Here is an 11,313-nt window from a genome sequence, read left to right on the forward strand (position 1 = left end):
TAACACACACAGTAACACACACAGTTACACATACACACAGTAACACACACAGTAACACACATACACACAGTAACACACAGTAACACACACACACAGTGGAGCGATCAACAAAGTGAGACAAACAGCCAGAGTGGGGCAGAGGGAAGGGCTGGCTCAGCTGACAAACTGAACAATCTAACTGAACAACGCTGTGAATGGAGACAAGTGCTGAATCAGTGGGTCACACACACACACACACACACACTGACAGAGTGTGAAGGCAGAGCAGAGTGCGTGACCCTGCTGCAGCCTGTGTGTGTAAAACGCTGCTTCAGCTTTGCTGCTGAGAGCGAACAAGGCCGACACGAGAAAGAGAAGGCCCGCCGGGGCGCCGAAACGCCAAAGAAACGTGTGTTTCTGGGTCAGGACTCATGTGACACAACCTGGTGCATGTCTGTGTTTCCTTCACACACTTCCTGATCTGCGTTTGGCGTCTCTGTGCCGTCAGCCCGTCCTCATGAGTCATGCAGCGCCTCATTTCCTGCCACATATCCACGATCTAGAAAGGTATCCAAAGCCTGGAAAACAAACAAACAGCCAGTCAGATGTGTCGTCTCGTTAGCAGCTCAGTGCTGCTTTAAATATTAATGACAGCAACAAACGCTAATGTGTTTTCATTCGCAGCATTAGCACACTGATGCTGCACAGCTGCTCTGTGGCTGGGGTTAAACAGCTCAATGAAATATTATCACCACCGTAATACGGCCAAGTGCAATATTACCACTTCTACCATGTGTCACAACATGCTGCTGTTCTCTATAATTAAAGCCTCCTCGTCATCTCTTCACACAGACGGGAACACGCTAGTTTACCGCCAATCACCGCACATACGACATCCTCAGCTTTATATGTCAGTGGAAACAGAATCAGCCGTCAGCCTGAAGCTTTCAGAACGTCGGTATATGTTGTTGTTTTTGTCACTTTTATATGTGCAGCACTTTATACATACATTTATTATTATTATTGTTGTTTTGTTGTTGTTGTTAAATCTTCCCACATCTGAGGTTAGCATGTTAGCATGTTGTTCACAAAGTGCAGCAGAAGTGGGCATGTTTTCCGTCTAGCATTTATTTAGTAATAAACTGAAGTTCTGGGGCTCACTGAGGCCCAGAGGTTTCTCCTCTGAGCAGTCTGTCCAGCAGGTGTGAAGGTCTGCCAGGTGTTTCTGATCAGTTACTTATCAGTCAGGACATCTGGTGGAGTTTTTGTGTGAAAGACAGATTGTAGAGCAAACAAATCAAAAAACACCCGACGTAAACTGAACGATGTCCACGTCAGTGGATGGAGGTCATTCATCAGCACTCTGGTGGTTCTGTTCCTGCCGTTCCTCGGTACAGCTGCTACGAGTCCAGATGTGTGACTGACTGAAACTAATGTTCCCTGCAGGCCTTTAATGCTGGACGACGGCTCACCCAGCCCTCCGGCCTCCAAGTTCAGCCATAGCCACCCGATGGAGGCCATGCACGAGCCCTTCTACATCCAGTCGGTGAGGAAACATGCACGTTGCAGCCCTCTAACAAATCACACAGCTGCAGGACAGTGAGGTGGCATTAAATTGGATCTTGATTTTGGTCACATGTAGACTCGTTTACAGACTTTTTTCTCCATAACATCGTCATTGATACTCCATTTGTTCCTCAATGACACATTTTGCTGCAAACTGCAATGAGTGAAGTGCTGTGCTGCTGCTGACCTTCCACATTCAGCACAAACCCTGCTGGCAGCCACTGCGACTGTGAAGCTACTGGCTGGCCTTTCTGAGCGCCATGGTGGGAGTTTTCCTTCAAAGTCATTTGATGGAGCTCAAATCATTCCGAATGCAGAAGCAGCCACGTTCACTGGCCCTACATTTAAAGCCTACTTAGAACCTGTTGTCCATGTGAGTCCTCTCACAGCCTGCTGTTACGCTGTAGAAACACCAGAGGGCAGCAGTGTGCAGTGACAGCCCTGAACAGCTACAGATGTGCTGTAAGCCGCCCTCTGTGGGTTATAAAACCCAACCTTGGGTTGAAGTGAACTGACTGTATTTGTGTTCTGGTTTGCCAAGGACTGTCACGTAAGTGTTTCATCACACAGAGCAACAGAAGCAGCTCAGCAGTCTCGTACCAAACAGATAGGAAGGTGCAAATGCCTTCAGTCCCTTTATGTACTCATTTAAGGAGCTTTAGGGCTGTTAAAGTCGCCTCATTCCTCCCTGAGTGACAGCAACAATGTGGTCCAGCTCTCCATTAAATCTATATGACGATGGCACTGGGTGGTACACGGCATACGCTGTAGAACAACCTCACCGGCGGGACGTGTGCTGTGAGGTCAGAGCTAAATATTTGATGTCAGAATGTTCCTTCCCAGACCTCACATGACACCACATGTACACGCCGTCTTCAGGCGAGCTTCACATAGCGAAACATTCACCACAGTCACAGCTGTTCATTTTCATTTTTATGTTAGTCTATATTCAGAATTTGCATTTCAATCAATAGAAAAATGAATCTGATAGATTTTAATATGTCATCTGAGGGTCATTTGTGAGCTGTGACGACGGTTAGTGATCAGCCAAACGTGTTCAGCTGATTGCTTTTCGTTTTTCTTCACATGTAACTGTTGACTCATGCAGTCGTGCTGAATCTCAGCCTGTTACAGATGTTGTTCTACACCAGACGTGGAACAATACTCAGATCTTTTACTTATATGTAAAGGTACCAATAATACTCTTTTACAAGTGAAGCTCATGCATTTAAATGTAACTAAAACACTGAAAATACCAAAGCGCTCATCATGCAAATGACAGGTTTCTAAATGAAGTCCATCGTTCATGCATCCGTGTGTCAGTCACAGTAATGATGAAGGTGCTGAAGAGGATTGAACTGCTTCAGTTCCTGTATTTGTTGGGCAGCCTGTGAGCGTCTGCTCAATAGGGATCAATCAGGGTTTATGATCAGTCAGAATTCTACACAATCATTTCTCAATCATAGAATTTGTATGAATAAACTGAATGTGTGAAGTAGCTGGTAGCTAGTGTTACTGAATCAATACAGAAGAGTAAAAAGCACAGTTCTGCCTCTGAATTTTTGGAAAGGGAAAGTTTAAAGTAGGAGAAAATAGAGAACACACAAGCAAAGCACCAGAGCAGCAGCATCACTCCGTGAACAGATCGTGGTCGTACACCAGGTCCTGTTGGGCCCAGTTGCCAAGCAGCACCTTTATAGAGACTAACACTGAAAGCTGTGTTGATTTTTTGTTTGATGAAACTGATTTTGGTCCAGCAGTGCCAAACCTGTTATTCCATTCTGCAGGATGTAAATCAGTGATGCTGGTTATTGAGCACACATGAGCAGCACGATGGAACCGAGGGCTGAACATGGAAGGATGAAGCAGCACAAACACAGCTCACACTCCTCTCTGTCTGTCCTCAGCCATCCAGTGATACTGCTTCCTGCTCCACCGGTGGGCTGACAGGAGGACCAATCATATCAGACGTTACTGACATGTCTCAGGCCAGCATGGCCCTTCAGATGCAACCTGATGAAACCAGGTGAGTGAGGCAGGAGGTCTGCTGCTCTGCTCACATGCGCTGCAGTTCCTACAGTCACCACCTCTGACACACAGTCCTGCCCGAACAGGGAGAAGTGCCTGATGCTCATTAAGGAGGAGCCTGTGAGTCCAGGAGTTAGAGGAGGAAAAGGAGGCGGTGTGGGGGGAGGAGAGGCTGTGGCGCTGGCCTCCTCCTGTGAGGTGTGCTCCTCCGAACCCCCCGTCCTCCCTGTCGCAATGGTCCAGTCTGTTCTGGAGGGGAGGGGCTCAGCGATGGGGGAGAGGAGGAGTAAGAGACCAGCCCTGGACAGGTAGGCGCCCCCAGGTGGACAGAGGACACGATGTTCATGCTGACAGATCTAACCTGCACAGCGGTGTGAGAGCTGAGCGTCTGTGTGCTACATGTGACTGTGTGTGTGCAGGGTGGAGGTTCCAGACACCGTGGAGAACGTAGACATGAGTCTGGAGGAGCTGCAGCAGCTGCTGCTCAGGAGCCATCAGCAGAGCGCCGTGGAGGCTGGAGGCAGCGCCGTCATGGACGTCAGTGGACCTGCATGGACACACACACACATGTAGAGACTAGTCGCTTACAGATGAAGCCAGTGAACTGAATTCTGACCTCGTACTGATCTGAGCGCATGTTGGTCTCCCTCCTGTTTCTCTGCAGCCTTTCAGTTTAAGCCTGCCTCTGACTGAGTGGAACTTCACAGAGATGGAGTCCAACCTCAAATCAGTAAGTCTCAGAGTGTGACTTGTGTTTCCATGCTGGCAGCTTCTCTGTTTCACTACAGGACAGAATGAGGCCCCCTGCTCACTGATCATTATGACGGTCGTGTGGAGGACTGTGTTCGACACGAGGCTGTTTAGTCTGCAGGTAGCTGGAGGTCTTCTGAACACCAAAGGACTCTATGAACGAGGAACAAGCAGCACTGAGCATGTCTGGCACTTCATGAACAGACTGTTGTCTCTCTGGCTGCAGCGATAATGTCTGTCCTCCCCAGAACCATCCTGAAACCTGCAAATGCACCTTCTCACCACCTGGAAGCGCTGCAGCACGCTGTAAACACTAAGCTGACAAACGGTTAACACGACTGCTACCTCAGCTGTAAACAGCTGACATCAGAGCAGTGAGTAAACAAAACAGCAAAGCTGGAGGCATTCAGATGTTTTAAAAATGACTAAAATATGCTTGAAGCTGCTGTGGAGCTGGTTCATAATTCAGGATCGGTGGTTAGCTCTGTCGCCTCACAGCTAGAAGATGCCTGGTTCGGGTTAGGCCTGGGCCTGGGATCTTTCTATTGGACTTCTCATCGGGTTCTCCGGCTTCCTGAATGACATAGATGTCGTACTTTAACAGATAAATGAACCTAATGGTGCATGAAGACTGGCATTGCGACAGAACAGTCAGTTGTGTAGCTGAGGAAGATGTGACTGTCCAATGTGACCCTTACAGGTGCTAGAAACTCGTGCTCCTGGCGGTTTTTTACTTCCAGTGTCAGAGCTCTGGTCCTGACGGACCATGGACCTCCAACAGTCTTCATGTGAAAACCTCTTACAAACAGCAACTGTCACAGGAAATGTTCAAAACACCTCATTAATATTCAGAAGCTCTCCAAAAATCCTCTGAATCTGCATTTTCAAGATTACTTTGAAGAGAAGTGAGGTGGGAACTCGGAGCCATGAAACAATGGCAGATGTTTCTACAAACCAGAGAAGCATGTGAAAGTGGACCTGGTGGCTGAGCCTGGGTGTCCCACAGCAGCAGCTCCTCACTGAGTCCTGCCCTGAGCTGCCTTCTTCAGCCGTCTCATCATGAAAGCTTTTTCTTTTTCTGTGATGAGGAACTGGGGGCAACACCTGTCACATCTGTCACAAGAGTGGCTTCAGATGTTAAATCCCTCCATCATGTAGTCTTCAGTGCGTATGAAGACAAACCTGTTTCAGCATGTTTTAGACAAACTGAGTTAAATGGAAACACTGGAAGTTTTTACCTGCCAGCTGCGTCATGTCTTGCATCACTGGACAGTCAGAGCTCTGTTGGTCGAGTTAACTGTCTGCTAATTGTCACTAATCACATGGTTTGACCCCCAGGCCTTCCATGTGTCTTTGGGCAAGATATTGAATTTCTGAGTTGGCGAGCAGCATGTGTGGCAGTTTTCCCACCACTGGTGTGTGAATGGATGAATGAGAAACATAATGTAAAGCCGTGAAGGAGGGTGGACGACGGGCAACCAAAACAATGACATAATATCATGTCCAGGCGCTCGAGGTAGGTTTGAAAAGCCAGATGTCTGAATTTTAGTGGGATTCAGACAATAAACAACAGAAAGCATGCCACTGGGATCTGGAGACTCAAAGCAACAGACTTACAGTAATCATAGATGCAATCATCACAGGTACTGAGACGGCTTCCTCTCTGGTCTCCATCACACAACTCAGACACTTTCCTATAGAAGGATGCTGCTGGACAAAATTCACGATGGGAAGAAAACCTCAACATAAAACCACAAATACAGACGCATACAAGCAATGGTGATGTCAGTGTACAAGATCTTAAAGCAAGACATTGGGCTGAGCACAATTTATAGAGCTTTAGAGAGAAAACACTACTTTTAGGAGACAGAAGAAAAGAAAAGAAAACCCCTACGGAGCCACCCAGGTATGAACAATAAGAAAGGTTAAAGGTCCAATCCCTTGTTTAGCTGGGATAACTGGCGGCCCTGAGGGACTCGACCCAATATGCCTCTCTTTGTTCGAGGCGTTGGATTTTATCCCTACCCCTGGCACCAGAGCTAATAACTCTCTTGGGGTCCAATCATCCCCATGAAGTGATTCCATGTAGTCTTTGTCCACAGGACAGTTCAGATGTCCAACACCAGACGTATACGTACCTTCAGTCTCTAGGAGTCCTTTAGTGACGGTTTACGCAGAAACAGGCACGAATGCATTCAGGTCTGTACACGACATGGCTAGCACTACAGTTCATCACACTGGTGGTAGGACACTGAACACAGTGCTCAGCAGTCAGACAATAACTGGAGTTACCAGGGTCATGTTTCAGAGCAGCAAGGTCACCCCCGACTGTTTCATCTGTCATCCCTGGAGTCCTTATGAAAGTGTCCTTCTCATGGTATGACAGGTTTTCTTTATGTTTGATCTGGACAGCTCCTGTGCTGTAGTGAGGTTCCTGGTTTGTACAGCAGCTTGTCCATCAGGTGAACGGTGCTGTATGTGTTTTACCGTCAGTTTGTTGGGCTCCAGGAGGAGAAGATGCTGTCAGAGCAGTCTGAGAAGCCGTGAACACCACAGTCAGTTTCTGTTCACACAGCATCAATGTTTTCATTGATGTTAAACAGAGCTGCTGGTTCCACAGCAGAAACCCTCCAGAAGAACAAGTGGTGCTACTGCAGAGACATAGATTTTCCTCAGTCTCATTGTTTTTGCACAAGCTCATGTAAAAGCGAATCATCAGCAGCAGCAGTTCTCTAAACAGTGGTCGTCATCCAGAACTGTACTTATCTCCATAAGAGGCAGATTTCTTTACGCTCAGAGAGAGCTGACTTCTCCTCCATCTCTGTTTGGTTTTGTTTGTGCAGCTGACAGTCAGCAGTACTCCCAGTAATTAGAGAGCACCTCAGTTTGCCATACGCTGTGTCATTTACCCACAGATCGTCTCCAGGAACCTCTGCTCTGCAGGAACATCTCTTTGCTCCAGAGGAGGATTCTGATGTATGAGTATGTTCCAGTCCTGTGGCTGATGCTCTACACTGAATCGTACTGGACATTCATTTACAACGTCCTGCACTTTAAGGGGCTCAGAAACACAAGTAGAAAACTGAACAGCTGCAACATGTCCAGTGAAACTACCAAAAACAACGGCTTCATTCCTAACTGCCTGGTTTGCTTTTGTTGCTGTTCATTTTCAGTCTTTTACGTTAGGATCAGTTCAGGACAACACCAGACAGTAGTACCAGGGCCACGGCTACGTCCTGGTGTCCAAGGACCCGTTCACATCTAGTATTTCACACCAGCACTTAAAGCATAAACTGTATGATTCCTGAATGAAAGTCCACTGCACACTGAAATGCTCCCCAGCCTCCATGAACGGCTCCATGATTGATGGACGTACAGCGACGCGTTGACGTCTACATGCATTTGTTGTGTGACGCTAATGTTTTACTATTCGCTGTCTGCAGCAGGGCTTCAGGTGATTAATCTGTGTTCTGTCACAGTACATGTTCCAGAACCAGGAAGCAGAGGCTTTTCCGGCTGCCGGCTGTGAGGAGCAGTGAGTGTGTGCTGCCAGCTGACGTGGAAGGTACAACGTTCACAAAACATTCTCACAGTTTTACTTATTTCAATGTGATCAAGTGTATCCGGGCTTCATCAAACTAATGCATTGGTTTTTGTGCTGAACTGTATTAAATGTCCAACGTTGTCGCACCAGGGAGACATGATTCCATCAGTCCAGACCTCATACGTGTGCACATGGAGTCCATGTTTTAAATGAGACCAGACGGGCAACACACACAGCATCTATAGCTGTGTTGTCTTTAATGAGAAACGTGCACTGTCCCGGACCGTGCTGATAAAGGCAGCGTCCTGGGTTCAGCCTCCAGATCAGTCAGTCAGCTGTTGTTCCCTCCATGTGTTAACATGGACAGACTCTGTCATCTCCTCTTGTTTCCCTCCTCAGGCCACAGAAGCTGCTGCTACACTCATTAGTCCACCCTGCATGAGCTGATCCACGGCCCTGCCAGGCTGCTTCCTACACGTGGCTTCATTTTATTCTTTACACATCTACATGCCTACAGAGTCAGCAGGCCTCTATAGATGAACTGATCAGAGCTCATGTGTTCTGGTTAGCTGACTGCCATCGCATCCATCAGCCGCCTGCTCTGTGGCCATGACCTACATAGGGAAAGATGCTGGTCTAAGTTTTCCTGAGTTAACCAAACAGACAAGTGTGTTCTGACCTGATTACATCTCGACTCCGACACTGAGCCAGCTGGATGCAGACGGTGCATCTTGGCTCCTGCACTTTAGTCTTTGTTTGAGAGGGCGTTCCTGCTTGTAGAGGTGACTTTTTCTTCCTATAAAACCACGGATGTATAGAAGTTATTATTTCCTATTATTTAAGCCTTATTACCAAAATACTTTTTTGTATCCAAGAGCAAACTTTGGCAAAGGAGCCACTGTGGAAGACAATCTTGGGGAGCAATGTAGCATATTTTGCAAGTTCTGTGCTTTTTCTTCAGTCTGTGCAAAGGTGCAGAAGATGGAAGGGCTTGTAATCTGCTCGATGCAGTTCAAATCATGATAAATGTTGAGATCACTGAGACGTTGTCAGCCTTTGTGATACCAAAGGATTCTCTATCAAGAATATGGATTTCAGCCACGCTGAAGCGCATCACAACCAACACCCATCTAATGCATCTTTGCACAGGCCTGACTCGTAGCCAGAGACGAACTTATTTCACTTCTGTCCATTTAAATGTGAAGTTTCAAGGAAATATGAAAAGACAGACTTCTCATTTGACAAAAGCATGAACACGACTGCATTTTTGCACAATCTGTATCATTAGTTATATATAGTTATGATGACAGGTCATTGATTTTCTGTTTGTAGATGACCAGCACTCTGTTGCTCCATACATACGTGTCTAAAAGAGATCTCAGCCTCCATGGTCTCTGAGACGAGAGGCCCTGAATGTCTCTGCAGCTGTCTGGAACAAATGCGACACACTGACTCACACTGAAGCATAAAACCCTGATGAAACATTCACTGTGTGTAAAGGTGGACAAAAGACATGAGGCATACATTTCTGGAACGGCAGTTTGATGTTCAGTGTTGCAGTTCCAGCCGTCGCCCTCTTGGCAGCGTCTGACTCTACTTGCCCTCCTCGACTGGTTGGTCCAAAAGTGTGCAAAGAGATGGAGCGTAGGTGGAGCTGAGGTGGGCCACACAGACGTCTCCGGGCAATGGACTGTCCGAAGACAATACCCACCTTTTCACTCAAAGACACCCCGCCCTAATTATGCAGAACCTTCAGTACAGTTTAAAGGGCGAGCTTTATAGGGACTCACTCCCTGGGCGCTTGTCAAGAACATGGAAATTAGCAACAGAGACCAAAATCTATTGTTGTTCCAGGCTGTAACGGTGTTTATTTCTGCTGTAAAGTTGGATGTTTTAACATGGCCGTCTATGGGGATCGACTCGCTTTTGGAATCGGCCTCATGTGGCCATTTACGGAACTGCAAGACTTCCTTTTTTAGCCCCCAGAAGTTGCCACCTGGATAAAACCAGCATTCTGGAGTCAGGACTGGTTTCATGCTTTTCATAAAAGAACACTATTTAATCCTCAGCTGTCCAGGAACGAGTCTTTAAAGCATCTTTATGGGTGACTTCTTTCATTACATGTATGATGGGGTGGTTCCTGCAGAACTTCAGCCGTTACAGAACCCTGAAAATCTGCTTGAAGACATGCATATAATTCTCTGGATTATTAATTTATACCTGAGGATCAGATCCAGTTTATTGTCATCCTGCCTGTGCATACACAGCAGTCCAGGCAGGATGAGGGAGCGTTTCTAACTTAAAGCAACTAAATAAAGAAGTGTTTGCGTATCTGGATCAGATATGATGCCATTTGATGTAAAATATTAGTCCTTAGCACTGGTTGCAGGCAACAATTTAAAGTTAGTGCTAAATATACTTCTGGAAACTTCCTGCAGATGAGTTGAATTGTGCAATACTGTACAGACCTGTGAGAGCTCACAACATTGCAATACATGGATGACCATAGGAATGTAGGAAGCAGCAGCTGTGAGTGGTGGACTGGAACACGCCACAGTAAGATGCACTGCAGAAGGATAATGTTAGCCTGCAACTCTGAAAGCCCTGCTATTCACTTTGAGCCAGACAAAAGCCTCAAATTGCTGTTACATGACTGGCGAGGTGCATGTCAGCTGCAGTGGAGCCTCCAGCGAGGTCCGACCGGACCACAGCTGCTCTGTGAGCTGTTCGGCAGTCACGCTGTAACCTTTAAGTCAGAACTAGTAATGTAGCTTTAGGATTGCATTTATGCATGCAACATATAGAGATTTGTCTCCTATGTGAATGTTAAAGCTCTCCAAGCACTAAAAGAATTTCATCCCAGCTGAGCATCAGGCAGCTCCTCGCTGCTCCACGCTGCTCCACGCTGCTCCACGCGGCTCCACGCGGCTCCACGCTGCGCTCAAAACCACACAGCAATTTGCGTTAGCTTTTTGAAAAGGGCTCAGCATTTTCATAGCGTTCTCATATTTAATATTAGAAACTCTGCAATGCATCTCGATTTGTCAAAGTCTGATTCTGCTAAAGGTTTGAAAAGACATTCTTGAGATGTAATACACAAAGTCAGGTTTGAATGTGTCTGATATTTTGAGAAAGAACAGCTTGAAGAAATGACAGAACATGTTGAAACGTGTAGCTTCACCTCAACATCATGTTGAGTTTTCCAGTCAAAAGCAGGTGCTGAATGCGTTGCAGGCTAACATTGGAGCAGCAAGGCTCCTTCTCTGTGCATGCTTCAGGGAAACGGGAGGGAAGGCAAGCTGTGGTGTATGACAAGTGAAATTGCACTAAAAATCACAGTTGTATGATATTTGAGAGCATACAGTACATTTTAGACTTAGCATTTATTCTTGTTCCTGATGATAATATGAGTGTTAATGACTTTTCCAAGGAGTGATGAATACACA

At 46.6% G+C, this 11,313-nt stretch overlaps 1 protein-coding gene across 1 annotated transcript in view; it reads left to right on the forward strand.

The window, feature by feature from the left end:
• hsf4 (heat shock transcription factor 4) overlaps positions 1–7,917 on the forward strand; it is a 19,238-nt gene extending 11,321 nt beyond the window's left edge. The window contains exons 7-12 of the mRNA XM_008295780.1: positions 1,426–1,525; positions 3,453–3,571; positions 3,660–3,881; positions 3,993–4,110; positions 4,238–4,303; positions 7,803–7,917. Coding sequence (XP_008294002.1) covers positions 1,426–1,525; positions 3,453–3,571; positions 3,660–3,881; positions 3,993–4,110; positions 4,238–4,303; positions 7,803–7,862 — 685 coding nt within the window. The 3' untranslated portion in view covers positions 7,863–7,917. The remainder of the gene's footprint in view (positions 1–1,425; positions 1,526–3,452; positions 3,572–3,659; positions 3,882–3,992; positions 4,111–4,237; positions 4,304–7,802) is intronic.
• The last annotated feature ends 3,396 nt before the right edge of the window (positions 7,918–11,313 follow it).

Source organism: Stegastes partitus, unplaced genomic scaffold (assembly GCF_000690725.1).
Source record: "Stegastes partitus isolate 25-593 unplaced genomic scaffold, Stegastes_partitus-1.0.2 Scaffold1076, whole genome shotgun sequence".
Classification (NCBI taxonomy): domain Eukaryota; kingdom Metazoa; phylum Chordata; class Actinopteri; family Pomacentridae; genus Stegastes; species Stegastes partitus.